This window comes from Embiotoca jacksoni, unplaced genomic scaffold (assembly GCF_022577435.1).
Source record: "Embiotoca jacksoni isolate LCO1_2020_lvr unplaced genomic scaffold, fEmbJac1.0.p SCAF_4, whole genome shotgun sequence".
In the NCBI taxonomy this organism is placed as follows: Eukaryota; Metazoa; Chordata; class Actinopteri; family Embiotocidae; genus Embiotoca; species Embiotoca jacksoni.
The window spans coordinates 16,920,123-16,936,585 of NW_027185392.1; the positions used below are offsets into that span (position 1 = coordinate 16,920,123).

At 43.9% G+C, this 16,463-nt stretch overlaps 1 protein-coding gene, 1 long non-coding RNA gene and 2 other non-coding genes across 8 annotated transcripts in view; all 4 read left to right on the forward strand.

Moving 5' to 3' along the window:
• LOC138208603 (caskin-1) overlaps positions 1-11,814 on the forward strand; it is a 40,313-nt gene extending 28,499 nt beyond the window's left edge. For 3 of the 5 annotated variants that reach the window (XM_069166607.1, XM_069166610.1, XM_069166611.1), the window contains 7 exons: positions 983-1,090; positions 1,644-1,745; positions 1,939-2,077; positions 2,581-3,386; positions 3,466-4,123; positions 5,547-6,207; positions 9,844-11,814. In XM_069166607.1, coding sequence (XP_069022708.1) covers positions 983-1,090; positions 1,644-1,745; positions 1,939-2,077; positions 2,581-3,386; positions 3,466-4,123; positions 5,547-6,207; positions 9,844-9,940 — 2,571 coding nt within the window. In that variant the 3' untranslated portion in view covers positions 9,941-11,814. The remainder of the gene's footprint in view (positions 1-982; positions 1,091-1,643; positions 1,746-1,938; positions 2,078-2,580; positions 3,387-3,465; positions 4,124-5,546; positions 6,208-9,843) is intronic. The other 2 variants (XM_069166608.1, XM_069166609.1) reach the window with 2 other exon arrangements.
• Positions 11,815-12,813: 999 nt separating this feature from the next.
• On the forward strand, positions 12,814-15,622 carry LOC138209008 (uncharacterized). Its single transcript, XR_011179132.1, has 5 exons — positions 12,814-12,934; positions 14,034-14,173; positions 14,904-14,994; positions 15,205-15,268; positions 15,464-15,622. It is a non-coding gene; the product is annotated as an uncharacterized lncRNA (long non-coding RNA).
• On the forward strand, positions 15,037-15,125 carry LOC138209722 (small nucleolar RNA SNORD60). The gene has a single exon (XR_011179192.1). It is a non-coding gene; the product is annotated as a small nucleolar RNA SNORD60 (small nucleolar RNA).
• On the forward strand, positions 15,307-15,390 carry LOC138209723 (small nucleolar RNA SNORD60). Its single transcript, XR_011179193.1, has one exon. It is a non-coding gene; the product is annotated as a small nucleolar RNA SNORD60 (small nucleolar RNA).
• Positions 15,623-16,463: the final 841 nt, after the last annotated feature.

The window sequence follows — 16,463 nt, forward strand, 5'->3', positions numbered from 1 at the left end:
CTTGTATCCTTAAATTTACTTTACAAAGTCTGCAATGGTCATTTGTTGACGCAGTCTTCGTCGTGTACAGCTCATTGAGTTTCGCCGCACAGCATACATCATAGGGTGTTCACTGCTGACTGATTAAAAGCTGCTCCAGTAGTTTAAAAATAAACCAGAGGTCTACGCTCAGTAGGATGCAACGAACGTCTCAAAACAATCCCCAATGGAGCCGAGCCAAACCCTGTCTGTTTACGCAGTGAATTTGGGTCTGGGAATACCAGGCTAAATATGTGTGTAGCAAAAAATTCAACCTCACTCACGACGAGAGACTCGGCCAATAAAAATTCAATGTAATGTAGCCCTTTCCGTTTTTGCTAAACCATATTGCTCATAAGGTTTCTCAAAGGAAGTGTTTTATTTCCATTTACCGCCTTTGTATTCAGAAGGTGACAAAAACCCAGCGGCAAAACATTATCATTACCTTGGGAGTAAGTGGGCACTTAGTTCCTAATTTGCTCTCTGCTATTCGAGCTGCATTGTTTGGTAGTAATGGTTATCCAAAACAAAAATCCATTGATATTATTATTCCAGAAAACCCTGAAGTGATTTTGCTACATATTTTAGTAGCAGCATGTTAAAAAAAAAAAAAATCTTGTTGGTGTTTTTTGAGCATAAATGTCAGCAGCATACTGCTTCACATTTAGGAACTATCGCAGGGTTAACGCTGCATTTAACATTCTGTTTTGTAGAAAAGCTCTCTATTATATTGCAGAACAGGTTCCCATTCTTTCTAGATCTTGATGTAGGCGCAGGGTTAAACTTTCTATGCTGTTTTCTAGAACTTTTCCCCCTTCTGTGTTCTGGAACCAGCTGCCATGCTGAGTTCCAGAACAGGCCTGAGTTCTGCGCTCTAGAAGAAGCCTGTGGACTCTTCTAGAAGAAGGCGGGACGGTTCTGTGTTCTAGAAGCAGGCAGTAGTGTTATGTGTTCTGTGTTCTAGAAGCAGGCAGTAGTGACGTGGCTGGGTGAGTTTCAGCTGCAGTTCTACACCACCCACTTCCTCACCGCGGGATATGATCTAGACACCATTAGCTGCATGACCCCTGAGGTAAGGTCATGACCCCTGACCCCCTCACGCCCCGCCCCTTGTCTGTCGAGGCTCCGCCCAGCGAAGCTCTCAAATCAGCTCCCCGCCGACCTGGATGATGTCATCATGACCCTCCTGTCTCTGTCACATGACCCCCCCGGTGTGAGTCCTGAGCCTCAACCAGTCACTTCTCATACTCTTGTCTGCTTCCTTTACATACCTGTGTTCACACATGGCCGCGTGTTCCAGTCTGTGCAGTAAACGCTACTCTGTGTTCGTCCCTGCGTGTTTTTAATGCCATTGTGTGTATGTATGTGCGTGCGTGTGTGTGTGTACTGAAGCAGACACAGTGGTATGACGTAACCCCCCCCCCCCCCCCTCGGGGCGCGGGACACTCATCAGAGATTATCCTAAACACAGTATTCCTGAAGGCATGTCACACGCAGCTTATGTATAAATGTCAAACTTGCACATAAAATTGTTTACATTTAAGAGAAGGGGGAAAAAAAAGAAAAAAAAACCTGCAGTAGTTGTGGTGTATTTGTGATGTGACTGAGTGTGCTTTCTGCTGAAGGACCTGACGGCAATTGGGGTCATGAAGCCGGGGCATCGAAAGAAGTTAACATCAGAGATCAGCAAGCTGCCCTCCACAGACTGGCTGCCAGACCACAAGCCTGTAAGCCTCTCACATGTACTACACGAACTACAAAACGGGGGAGATGTGCAGTTTTGGCAGCTGCACGCACACAAGCATATACATGTGCAGATCTGTCTGCTGGCTAAGAAACTTCAGTCGTTGTTCAGGATAAGAACGTAGAAGAAATCTATTACACCGTGCCCATGTTTGTGTGTCCCTGTGTGTATTTTAGGCCAATCTGGGAGACTGGCTGTCTCACCTGGGCCTCAGTCAGTACTACCAGGTTCTTGTGCAGAACGGGTATGAAAACATTGACTTCATCTCGGACATCAGCCTGGAAGATCTGCAAGAGATCGGCATAACTAAGCTCGGTAAGACACGGCTACATCATAAAGATGGGAAATAACCAAATGGGACAAATCAAACGTTAACGTCAGGAGAAGTTTCAAAGCAGCTGTAAAATAAGAACAAACCTAATTTAATTTTTTCTGTATTTTATTGTGGTTACTTTCCAAATTTTAAAAACACAGACACCTCAATGACCTGAAGTGAGATAATTACTGCCTCTAAAGTAGCCTCTAATAGCCGATAAAGTTGTGTAATTATTTTACTTTTTGACTGTAACAAATGTTTAAAGGTCGTGTAGCCGTCGCAGCCTGGAGGCTGTGTAGCTGTGGATTCGTTTTAATGAGCATGACCAGGGCAGAATCAGGCTGCCAAGAAATTTTCCAGAAAATTGAAGCGTGCATTTCATGGCTACTTTTTAAAAACAGTAATAAATACTCTGGAATTTCTTGAACTCTAGTCTTTATTCTTTTTCTACCTCGGGATAAGTTCTTCCCTTCTTTTCCTCCACAACCCTGCCTCCCCTCAGGCCATCAGAAGAAGATGATGTTGGGCGTGAAGAGACTGAAGGAGCTACAGAGAAGAGAAAGTGGCTCCGAGCCTCCTCAGAGCCCGTCTCCGCCTCCACCCAGCCCCGGTGGCAGCACCTCCTCAGATCCCCGCAGGGAGGCGAGGAAGCTGAGGGACGGTGCCCCTGGCCCACTGGCCAAACCTCGCCCAGGTCTCACACATTCGCAGACCCCTCCCCACACACCGACCCAGACCCCTCCACAAACCCCCCCTCACGGCCGGAACCAGCAGGCCTCCCCCAGGGCTCGGCCGCGTCCCTCCACCCAGATGTCTGCAGCCGACATGTTAGTACCACTTCTGCGTCTGCCCTGTCAGGAGGAAGAGCGACGGAGAACTCACAGTCTAATTGGCTCTGAATCAGACTCTAGATACGCCACGGTGTGCCGCAGCAGCTCCTCACATACTCCCGCCCCCAATGACGTCACTGTTAACCGCAGCCAATCATCGGTGACCCTCCGTCCACGTAGGAAAGGCCGGCCGCCGACGCCGCCTAAACGGTCCTGTTCTTCCATTACTGGTGGTGATGGAGAGGTTGAGAGACAGGCGGAGGGGCTGCTCGGCCCTCCAACCTATCGAGAGCGACGAGCCAGTGACTGTGGCAGCCTGGGAGCAGCTTTAAGAGCTCAGGACACAGGAGGCCTGGAGAGGTCGGAGGGGGCTTCCGGAAGTGTTCGCAGCCTCGCAGCCATGCTCGAAACATCCATCGTGGGTGGAGTCAAACCCCTGCAGAAGAATCTGGGTGGTGGCAGCACCAACTACCTACAGGTGGGTGGGTGTGACTGTGAGATTTGGGTTTTACATTTTGTAGCTGTGTGTGTGTGTGTAACAATCATGTGATCTCCAGGTGAGTCCGCCGCTGCTGCGTCGCCAGGCAGGCGCAGGAGGTTTTGGATCCGAGGAAGATGATGTTTTAAATCGGCGCAGGACCATCAGTGGACCCGAAGGCATTCCTGGCGATGATACAGACCAGTTGCCATGGCAACCGTCTCAGCAACGTCCGGAGCCCCGACCCCGCTCCACCATGGTCACCTCAGCATCAGAGATCACCGACGGCACAGCGACACTCCGAAGGAAGCCGCGTCCCCTAGCAACAGACTCTGAAGCGCCCGCATCCGTGGCTACCACTGTCATTACCATGACAACCGGCACAGACACTATACGCAGAAGACCACGCACGTCTGAGCATGCAGAACGTGTGATTCAAAGCAATAACCAATCAGATTCTCCCAGCAGTCCAACAGATAGCAGCTGGAAAAAGGAAGGCGAGCCGCAGCAGAACGGCGGCGTGGTCCTGAGGCGGAGACCCGTGTCTGAGGTCTCTGACAGGACGGAGACCAACAAAGAGACCTGTGAGTGGATGGAGGCCAGGAAGTCTCTGAGGCCACCGGTCTCACCCAAACCCTCCACAGTCACCCTGAGGAAGACGCAAGCTGACCCCCCAACCCCGACCCGTAGGGTCCCCATACCTGGGCCTGATAACACTGAGATGGCACAGAGCCCCGGTGAGATACACACACACACACACACACACACACACACACACACACACACACACACACAGAAACTTTGGTAATCAGTCACTGAGTTTAGCCTCTGTGTTAGAACTGTTTGCATTAATATCTGTAGTCCTGCAGCAGTTAAAATCACTTCAAAGCCGCTATGTAGACTTTTGATGGATTGGATCATCAGCGTCCTTCTATTTGAAACTTTGGGGTTAGAGGGTGGGATTATTCATCTCCATTTCTGTCTATCAAAGTGTTGTTATTTTCTACCCCCGAGAAGAACCAAAGTAAGACGATTTTCAAATCCTTTAATGTGGGGCTTTACATTTGTGTTATTTGTTAGATATTTAATTTTATAGAAGAGCAAACGGGGCAAACACATGCAGCAAAGGTCTCCGGCTGGAGTTGAACCGGGACAATGTGTTTAAATCAGAGCAGTACAGCGACAATTTGTGATGAATTTTCTTGATTTTTATTCAAATGAAACACGTAACGTTTTTTTCACAATTTTATGACATTCTAAAAGATCTTAATGAAAGTAATTGGCAGATATATTAATGATGAGAAATTAAGTGCAGCCCCATAATAAACCAATTTATTCAGAGGGAGCATACTCTCGCCCGACATGTACTACTGTATTTAAAATTAAGATACACAGACATTATGATGCATCATATCATACAATTCACACATCTTTTAGCTTGTTATATTTATTTATTCTTTTTAAGTATAAATTACATCACTTCTTTGTCTTCACTTCTAAGAAAAGAGTTATTTAGTTGAGTACACAAAATGTTAAAGCTACTATTAAAAAAAAAAAGTATGTGTACAATTATTTATTTGACCTTTATTGAATCAGGTATGTAATTCTCATTGAGACCAGGTTTGTATTTATGACACGTGGGTTTTTTTTATTGACTAAAAAGACAAGCGACATATTTATTGATCCATATATTACGTGTTTGCGTCCATGTACATTTCTGCATGGTGCTGCATCCTGTGAGAAAACGGTGGGCGGAAAAAGATTAAGAAAACAAAGTCAGACCATTTCCCAGATGGTCATTACATAAGCCTATAGTGTCGTTATCCAGAAGACTCATGTTGAGGAAGATCAAGCATATAATAAAAAAAAAAAAAAACGTGTGATACATAAGTATTATAATCTACAGGCATCCCGTGAAATTCTATCACGATTATATGATCATATATTGTTTTATTCCTCTGCAAATGGCTGTTACCAAAATGAATTATTCTGAGGGAGTTGTAGTTAAAAAAACTAGAAAAGTTGTCCTTTACCAGCATCACAAAGCTACTGAGTGGTAAAAGATTACATAAAGTAATAATGAACTATAATAATAACTGTCTTTGATTTGATTTATTGGCCAGTTGTCTATAAAAAAAACGCGTGATTTCTTCTGACCAGAGCCGAAGCGTGTCCCCCCTCCTGTATCACCGAAACCCCGCGGGCCTCCAACAGCACCCAAACCAGGCAAAGCAATAGTAACTACAGCGACGATGAGCCCGAGCTCTGCTGCTACCAGCCCAGCTGCAGCCAGCCCCACCCCGGCCCCCAAACCCTCCTCTCCGACCTCTACCGCCCCTCTCCCAGCTCCCGACACCCCCTCTGCTCCCTCTCTCTCTCCAGGACTCCCTCTGGCCTCCCCCTCTCCGGCCCAGAGTCCCTCCACCCCCTCTCCACACCCAGTCAAGCCTCCCCGCTCCTCCATCGCCGGCCTCTCCATCGACCTGCTGGGAGGACGGGAAGCGGAGGAGGAAGAGGAGAGGAGGAGGGAGGAAGAGGAGAGGAGGAGGGAGGAAGAGGAGAGGAGGAGAGAGAGGGAGCGCAAGAGGCACCAAGAGCAGGAGGAGGAGGAGGAGAAGAAGAGGGGAGAGGACGGGGATCTGAGGGAGCCGGAGAAAAAGCCCTCAAAGAGGGAAGGAGCGAGAGAAGAGGTGGAGAGTAAAGTGGAGGAAGCAGAGCAGGAGGAAGAGGTTCAGCATCGTTTGGAGGAGACCAGCGCCTCCTTGGCTGCAGCTCTGCAGGTTGTAGAGCACAAGATCAAAGAGGATGACGCACAAAATGAGTGAGTATTCATGAAGTACATCTGGAGATTTTGCGACTGAATGTAGATTTATAGCCAACAACAACTTCTCAGGGCGACATGTTGGCATGCGGGTTAATAATAGAGGGATCGAAGCTTAAATGAACTTTTCTTTGTGCGTTAGAGAGCTGAAAAATACAGGCAATACAGCTTTCCATAAACAGGCTGTACTGGTTCAGTCCGCCCACTTCCATATAACGCCCACTTCCATATAACCATTGTTTCCACTTATGTAAATCTTACATTAGAACACCTTATTTCACTCTTTTCTGTCGACTCTTTTTAAGTTTTGTCCGAGTTGTGTGCACTGCATTAGCTCGCTAGGGGTGACTCATGGCATGTGTCCAGCATTACCTTGCATGTGAAGCATTTAGGGGACATCTGTAAATTGTGGCAACAAATCCACTCTCCCCCTCTAAAGTGCATGAAAACTGAAGATTTGAACAGAAATGTGTGATGTCATTTACTTTTAGTTCAAATGGATTAAAAAAAAAAAAAGTATCATTCAGGAACCAAGAAAGGTTTTAAACAATATCTGACCCCAGACAGGGGGGCTTAGCAATACTTCTAGCAACACCTGTGTAGCTCACTAATGAACAGTTTATATCCCGAATCCATGTAACGCCCTGAAAAACTGCACACGTGTGTGCATAACATTTTCTTATAGTTTGCCAGACAACAGTATGTGTCGCATGTTAACATAGATTTCCATAATTTGTACTGCTTATTTCATTTTTTGTAATTAATATTTTGCATAGTGTGTGTTAGAAAGGCCTTAATGTTATAAAGCTACACTGCATTTCAGTTCACATGCTGTTTGTGAATGTGATCTGAATCCTTCTAAGCTGAAGTGTAAAAACAAGAGTTTGTGGTTTCAGCTGTTTCTGGGAAATTACAGTTGTGTTGAGCAAAACCACAAATTCTGCAGAAAAATCTGGTTCCTAAAATACTGACCTTTTAAAACATTCAACATTATAAATGACTTTCCTTTTGAATTCTGGGTCAGAGATTGTCTTTGCAATGACAAACGGTTCTAAATTTGCCACAGCTCTCATTTGGCATCTGCACCATAGCAACGGTTTTTAAGGGATGATGTGTACTATAGTATTTGGAGCCTTCACAGCAGCCTATAACAAATAGTAGGAAACAAGGTTGGACTATTTATAACTCTTTATGTGACAAAAACATGAAGCTGAAATTGTTACCAAGGTAACAGGAAGTGTGTTTTAATGCCACAACAAACACTCTTTGAGCAGCTACTTTCTTCAGAGACACAACAAGAGGTTTAACTGGTGTACCTGTTTACAGCACAGCCAAACAACAGCTTTACAAAGACAACAAAGTCAGTAAATAGCAGGTGAACATAGCAGAGTATTTAGCAGCTAAAAAGGCCGCTGCTTCATAAGAGACCAAAACAGAGTAAAAAAAAAAAAGGAGAATATTAGACTTCAATTTACCAGGCGGACAGAAACACGACTGCAAATGAAGGATGATATTTTTCTGTACCAGCCGGATGTGTAAATAAACAGCTTGTTTCGAGCCGAACCAAAGTTCCAAACATTTAAACTGCTTTGGTACGATCCACGATTAAAATATCACTCATCCTTCGTTACCATAGTGACACCTCCCATGGTGTTGTCTCGTTTACGCAGCGGTAAATATCATCAGCGTCGGAGAGTCCGTTTTTAGGCATTTACAAACACAAAGCCGGGACTTTTGCGACCTGCCCACATCGACAACGTCGCGCTGTTTTCAGAAATCTTCCATTTTTGTTTCACTGTTTTTAAACTTAGTTTTGGCCACACGGCTACACACCAGTGAGGTGTTTACAGAACATCGGTAAATCGTAGCGTCGAGCGATAACTTGCAGGTGAATGTTTAGGGGACATTTGTTAATTGTAGCTACAGAATACAACCTGAGATACACTCTCCCCCTCTAATCTCCATGGAAACTAAAGACTTGTACTACAATGTGGGATGTAATTTTGTTTTTATTAAAAATAGATTTTTATAAAATTGACCAGAAAAAAAAGGTGTCACTCAGGAACTGGTAAAGAGGTCAAGGCATCAGTACCATTACCGGTGTCCAAGGTTTTTGTACGATACCAAAGTCTCATTGCAGGTTTAGAGAATATTCCTTCTGATCCTGAAAGATACACCGGATATTCCTGTATATCTGGATATTGTTGTGTATCTGGATATTGTTGTGTATCTGGATATTGTTGTGTATCTGGATATTCCTGTATATCTGGATATTGTTGTGTATCTGGATATTGTTGTGTATCTGGATATTCCTGTATATCTGGATATTCCTGTGTATCTGGATATTGTTGTGTATCTGGATATTGTTGTGTATCTGGATATTCCTGTATATCTGGATATTCCTGTATATCTGGATATTGTTGTGTATCTGGATATTGTTGTGTATCTGGATATTGTTGTGTATCTGGATATTCCTGTATATCTGGATATTGTTGTGTATCTGGATATTGTTGTGTATCTGGATATTCCTGTATATCTGGATATTCCTGTGTATCTGGATATTGTTGTGTATCTGGATATTGTTGTGTATCTGGATATTCCTGTATATCTGGATATTCCTGTGTATCTGGATATTGTTGTGTATCTGGATATTGTTGTGTATCTGGATATTCCTGTATATCTGGATATTGTTGTGTATCCGGATATTCCTGTATATCTGGATATTCCTGTATATCTGGATATTCCTGTATATCTGGATATTCCTGTGTATCTGGATATTGTTGTGTATCTGGATATTCCTGTATATCTGGATATTCCTGTGTATCTGGATATTGTTGTGTATCTGGATATTCCTGTATATCTGGATATTGCTGTGTATCTGGATATTCCTGTATATCTGGATATTGTTGTGTATCTGGATATTCCTGTATATCTGGATATTGCTGTGTATCTGGATATTCCTGTGTATCTGGATATTCCTGTATATCTGGATATTGTTGTGTATCTGGATATTCCTGTATATCTGGATATTGCTGTGTATCTGGATATTCCTGTGTATCTGGATATTCCTGTATATCTGGATATTGCTGTGTATCTGGATATTCCTGTATATCTGGATATTGCTGTGTATCTGGATATTCCTGTGTATCTGGATATTCCTGTATATCTGGATATTGCTGTGTATCTGGATATTCCTGTATATCTGGATATTGCTTTGTATCTGGATATTCCTGTGTATCTGGATATTCCTGTATATCTGGATATTCCTGTATATCTGGATATTCCTGTGTATCTGGATATTCCTGTATATCTGGATATTCCTGTATATCTGGATATTGTTGTGTATCTGGATATTCCTGTATATCTGGATATTCCTGTATATCTGGATATTCCTGTGTATCTGGATATTCCTGTATATCTGGATATTGCTGTGTATCTGGATATTCCTGTATATCTGCTCAGACACATCGGGGTTACCATTGAAATAAATCTTTAAAATGCTTTCTAACCGTCGGGGGAAAACACCCCTTGCGTCACATCTCTATTCTACTACTGTACTGGTGCTTTTCCTGCCTCATTACCAGCTAAACTCTTCTTCTTCTTTTTTTCTTTTTTTTTTTGCTCTCCATCTTCCAGCTCTCATTCTGGCAAAAAAGCAACAGTCTCCATCTTGGACGACATCGGCAGCATGTTTGACGACTTGGCAGACCAACTGGACGCAATGCTGGACTGATCTCCTGCCCACATCTCATTACCAACGCGCCCTTTCCCTCTCCCTCATCATGTGTAGGTGTATCAAGAAAACTCTCCCAAGGCTGGCGCTCGCAGAGCGGGTGTTGGAGCTCGTGTCCCTCCTGCGTGGGCGCTTCTCATGTAGCCTCGTAACAGCACCGAGGAGCGAGTCCCTCTTTGTCTGGTACAGTAGCTCGAGTCCGCCTCATGACGCGAGGAGGCCGCTCCCACACAACCTCTGACCTCTGCAGCCCAAGCGAGCCACCGCCGCCCGGCCTCAGGCGGCCGCGTGGACCGAGAAGCACAATCATTCTGCTCATCCTCTTTATCTCCACGGACTCTGGCGAGGACGGCGACGCTAACTCAGTCCGACAGACAGATAAGCATATTGCTTGCAAAAAAATAAAGCACATTAACTATCTGACCGGCAGATAGATAGCTAGATAGATAGATGAGATAGATACCGATGAGATACCGGACAGAATTTTTAAAAGCACACGGCAAGACGGGCCGCTTTCCGACTGTCTCACTCCTGCAATGTCAAAAAAGATGCATTTTTCCAGTCGAATCGTAGCCTATTTCTCTTCTGTATGAGTGGAGGATTGTGGTTAGCTGGACTTCCTGATCTGTGTGTTGTCTCTGTTCATGTTGTTGTTGTTGTTGTTGTTGCTGTTGCTGTTATTGTTGCCGTTGTTGTTGTTTACGAGTGTGTGTAGTCCCTGCTGATGCTCATGTCGATGTCCTCCCACTCGTACAGTAGTTATGCTAATGATCAGAAAGACGATATAGATGTGCGTCCATGACACACGCACGCACGCACACACACACACACACACACACACACACACACACACACACACACACTACACTGAGTTAAATCTTGCTGGTGTTCTGCTTCGTTGGTGTTTAGCTCCATCTATGGAGGTCTGCTTGGAATTGAATCTGCACACACACAACACAAGACACTGACACACACACACACACACACACACACACACACACACTCATGCGGTATATCCCTTTGTCCTGCTGCAGTGAACAGTGTTTTTAAAAGATACTCCTATATTTCAATGCTTTATATAGTACATCCAGTATACATACATACACACATAGAGTTTATAATATACCTGGGTATTTGAGCTGTTAGAGCTCCCTCTAGTGTTGGTTTGTGAAACTGCCTCTGACCCGCCCACCTTCCATTTTGTCTCCCTCATTTCTTATCTCCCTCTGTGTCCGTTTTGTTAACTTTGCATCTCTCTGTGCCTTGGTAGTGTTCTTTCATATATTCCGTTTATTTCCCATGTTTTTCTCTCCAAAATGTATAATGATTTTTTTTATTATTTTTTTTCTGTTTCCTCACACCCCCGTGTGTCTGTGGTGTCAAAAGTAGCTTTTAGGTTGAGTTGTGAGTTCCTGTATGATCCCTAAAAATCAATCACCCTGTCTGCACCCTCCTGCCATTGAGCAGCTCTGTGCAAGCTCATACAGGCCTCCCTGTAAGCTGTAATAAATTGGCTCCGCTCCTCCTCGGGTCCCTGGTTTTCAGTGGTCCCCCCCCCCCCCCCCCCCCCATGTAAGCCAGACAGGTGGATCGACCACCAGTGTTTATCCCGATGAAAAGTCCACTTGTATTTTTATGCTCTTTGAAAACAAAGATATATTTGAGAGACAGATGGTTCTATGTGAATAATAATAATCTCGATGCTGATTATAAACATTGATTTGAGGTGAGCTGATTGAGTCTGTACATTTATGGTCGAGTTCTGGATGTGTTGTGACGGCTGTTGTGCCATGGTTGGGTTTAGGTTGTGTTTCTGCTGTGACGATGCATTCCTGTACAGCTGTGATCAGAATAAATGTATAAATTAAACCTGATGCGACTTCTTAAATGTGCTTCTTTTCCATCTCATCGACTCGGAGATTGTCAAAGACATGATTACAACTACATCATTTCCCCCCCCCCCATACGGGATTGTTAAACAACTCGTTCCAAATCCTCTGGGATTAATCTGCTGCTTTTGCAGCCCCTGCTCATCCGGAAAGCTTTTCCACAAAACAGTGACACCTGGCAGCGGGGATTTGTTCCTGTTCAGCCACAGCAGCTTTTGTGATCATTAGACCAAATACTTCGAATTTGGACAATTTTAGGCAACATTTAAAAAAAAAAAAAAAAAATTGTTTAAAGAAAGGACCTCATTGTTACCAGAATCACATACCTGGTGTAAAGACAGCTTCGAAAAATGTACACGAATAAATTGTACAATTAAATTAGGCAAATTTTGACTTAATTTAATAGTATATTTGATCAAAACTCCTTCAGTCATGCTCACTTTTGTTGCAAATATCACTGAATCAGCTCCCAGATGTAGATACTGACTTTGACTACCCCGGGTCCCCAACCAGACCGCGCAGTATCATTACCCAGGCTACTTGAAAAGTTTTCAAGGATTATATTCAGGGCGTTTGTGTTCATTAGCAGCTTTCTACCAGATTTAATCTGATATGTGATCCTGCCTGTAGACACAATTTAAACTTTTAATAGTTTTCCAAAGGGCTTGAAAAGTTATAATAGAATTTTAATCTGATTCTCACCTTGTATTCAACAGCGATTCGTTTTTGTTTTACACCACACCCACCCCCCCCAAAACTACAACTCCCATGATGCATTGTGACAGCGCTGAGGCTCATGGGAGATCTCGTCCAACGCTAGCCATGCTAACAGACAGAAGCTGGAGCCGAGAGAGAGGGGGCGGGGCGTGGAAAGAGGGGGCGGAGCGTGTAGAGAGGGGGCGGAGCGTGGAGCGTCCCGCGGGACGGGAGCTCTATAAATTCACCGCTGGAGGGTCGGAAGGTCTTTTACCCGCAGCCCGGCGAGAGAGTCGGGACCGCCAGGGTCGTTAAGAGTCGGTTGTTATTTAACCATTGCATCATGGCAGAGAAAAAGGCCGAAGCTGAGCCGGTTTCTACCGCCGAGTGTTTAAAAGGAGCCTCGCCGGTGAGTACGGTGGTCGTTGTGACTTCTACCGCGCTGCTCCGGTCAGACACGTGGCTGCTCCGCGCTGCAGGAGGAACCACGTGGTACCCAGAGTTACTGCTTAAAACTAATATAAAAATAAAATACAACCTCTTAAACGGCTCTATTGAGCCAAATGTATCGTTGGTATATTTCGTGGAGCCTGACGACTACAAAAAGTTATATAGTATAAAAAAAAAAAAAAGTTTGTTCAATCGACTGCTCTGTTTTACCCTTAAAATTCTGTTGGACATTTTTATGAAATGTTTTTCAAGTCTTTTTTTTTTTTAAAGTAATACATGCACACATGAACACTAAAACGGGTTTTTACTTGCTTCAATCACTCTTTTTTTCTCAAACTTGGCTATTAAAAGATTTTAATCTTAATGCACTGTAAATTTAATCAATAGGGGACAACAATCCACGTCCTCATTCAGTACAACAACAACAAAAAAAGATGCACTGGTGGGAAATTTCAGGTCCAAAAAAATACTTATTGTAAGATTATTATAATCAGTACTGTAACTTTTAGCATTTTTTTTTTTTTTTTTTTTTTTAAGATGAATCATTGCCAGGCATGTTAGGTAGTTACTTTATTAATCCCCAACAAATTGGAACAAGTTTACATGCTCTTGGGGTTGATTAATGCTTATCTAACCTTGTTGAACTCCACAGCTTAGAAAGAAAGTAATCCACGTGCTTTTAAAAGCAGAATAACAGTAATTCCGTTTCCTCATCATCTATGTACATGTTGTACAACTGTTGAGTGAATATATTGGTATCTAACCGTCCTTTTTATGCAGGTTTTAACAGGACTTTCTGAGAACAAAAACAACATAAGCTCGAAGGCGCATTTAATTACACTTTAAAGTCTGTGCCTTGAGGCTTGCACTAATTGGACTGAGCATCTGTTTCTCTCCCTATTTTAAAATATGGCAAAACTATTACCATGCGGTCTTTCCAAACGTATCTCCCAGCCAGTATTACTCGAAGCCCCCTTCCAGCCGCCACTGGTTGACGAAGTATGGTCGTCTTCACGATTTCAAATCCACGTGTTTTTTTCTCTGCTCTTTTCATTCAGTTGAGGCTGAATCGGATGACGGCAGAGACTCTGGAGAATGGATAGTGCTGCCGTCGGCAGACTGAAGACGTAAGCGCTGAATGAAAGCGCTGCAAGGACGCTGGATGAGCCCGAGATCACCGGCGAATGCGGAACAGCTGGTGAGTGACTGAACTTATCTGAAAATTAGTATTTAAATGAGTAAATTAGAGTTGTGTTTTGCAATAACTCGCTGCTCTACATTCCTTGAGCCGAATGAGCAGTTTGTGTGTGTTGGTCCAGTTAAGGAAAACACTGCTGCAGATGGAGAGATTATGACACTACATGCTGCATTTAGTGCTCATTAGTCATTTTAAAAGGCTGATGTGTGACTGTCCAGCTGCTGGCTGGAAGCAGACTCTATGAAGTTGTCACCACACACACACACACACACACACAACCGCTGCACGTAGTCAGTGTTACAACCATTTAAAAACAAATGTCACATCTATATAATGACGAACAAAGCGGCGCCATAACTCCGGTGACAGCTGCGTCGTCCCACGGCTGCCGTCATAATCAAACAGTCGGTGAGAGAACTGCTGAACCAGCTCCTCTAGTTTTCTTTCTACGTGCAGCAGCACGCTGGTGCCTGGCAGACGCCGCTGAGGGTGCACTGGCACTCAACCAGCAGCAGTCTGCTGTAAAACATGACTGCCTTTCATAATGCAGAAGAGGAAAATACTGCGACACAATGCAAAAGTAGTCTTCAAAAAAAAGTCTCGGTGTGACCTTTTTAAGTGGCGCCGCAGAGCTGAACTTCACTCTGTGACTCCGTCGCTCACCTATCGAATCGGTCTTCACCTTAAAATGTCACTTTCCCTCAACTTAAAAAGCTTGTTTACGTCACAGGTGCAGGTGAGAGGCTGAAAACGCGCGAGCTGTCTGGATGAAGGTGGTCCGTGTTACAGACGGTGCCGAGACGACCGCTCTCATTGAGCAGGTGGGTCCATTATAATAACATGCTGGTACTTGAAATATTTACAGCCACTGATGACAAACTAAAAAATACTTTTCTGACACCTACTATGAGAGCTGAATCCAGCTCCTGATTATATCTTCTGTCTGAGGCTCCTGCAGCAGCCGTGAAGATGCCAACAGTTTCTTTCATGGGAGTCATACCAGTTTGTTTGTTTTTTTCTTTTATAAGCAGACTATTGACTCAACAAAGATGACGACAGTCCCGCTGACGACAGATGGTTCTAGCTTCTTTAATGGTAAGCTCGTGTGAGTATATGTGGCGCATGTTCAGTACTGCCTGTGATGACAAAATAAAAAATTATCTGACACCTCATATGAGAGCTTCCAGCTCCTGATTACAACTTTGAATCTGAGGCCACATGGATTATGATTTCCTTTTTGTTTTCCCGTCACAAGAAGTTCTAGTCTAATCTGCATTTGTCTCTTTTCAGGTGTCTCAACATGCTTTATTCAAATACTGTGACGGGACAGCAAACCGCTGACAGACCAAACCTGAGGGAGGCCACTCGATGGGACCAGAGACTGACTTTTCTCTTTATTATCCACGTATCTTTATCTTTTTTCCTGAATAAATGTTCACCTTTATGAAATGAATGGTCTCTGTGTGGTTCTGTAATTTTGTGAAATTGTAGCTTTGACTGTGTTTTTGCCCCTTCCTTAAATACAAACCATAATGTGACTTGATGGCAACAATAAGACGTATAAAGTTGATGAATCAATGGTGTATTTTAGCCAAACACCGGAAGTTCATGTAACAACCGGATTTCATATTCACCTTCTGGATGTTTCTTGCTTCTCAATTTGTCATAAGATAAAGAGTCCTGCCTTTTGGAGTTCCAACATGGATGTATTTTAAATAATTTAGTAGCTTTATATTTGGGAAGGATGGCAGCATCCATTCCTGTTTTCTGACCCCCGTGTTGCCATTTTGATCAGCTTGTGCCTTTACATGGGGTTTTGAAGCTGTATGGCCTTACATGGTTAAAAAGGAAAAATGTAATTTAAAACAACCAGAGATGTGAGGCATAATCAGGTTTCAGACCTCTAGACGAACTTTAAGTCGATGTAAATCAGATTTTGGCTCCAACACAAAGAACTTCGATTTTTGTTTTTGTTTTTTGTTGTGGCTTGTTGGGCTGAGAAAACGAAACAAAATGGGGCATAGGACTAATGTCATTGTGCTCATTCTTGGTCTTAATCCTCTTATTTCTCCGTTTCCTGTCCGCCTGCTCGGTAACTACCACAAACCGACATCCTGAATAGACAACGAAAAACGGCATGTTCTCCCTTCGGAGCGCGTCGTCATTTGCGTTATTTCCTGCCTCGGCCGATCCCCCGGTGCCCGTGCATTTCCATACAGGTGCGTCCTCGGCTCCAGCCCTCGTTTGACTGTCAAACGAGGCGGTGCGGCTCCTTCCCCCCCCCCCCCCC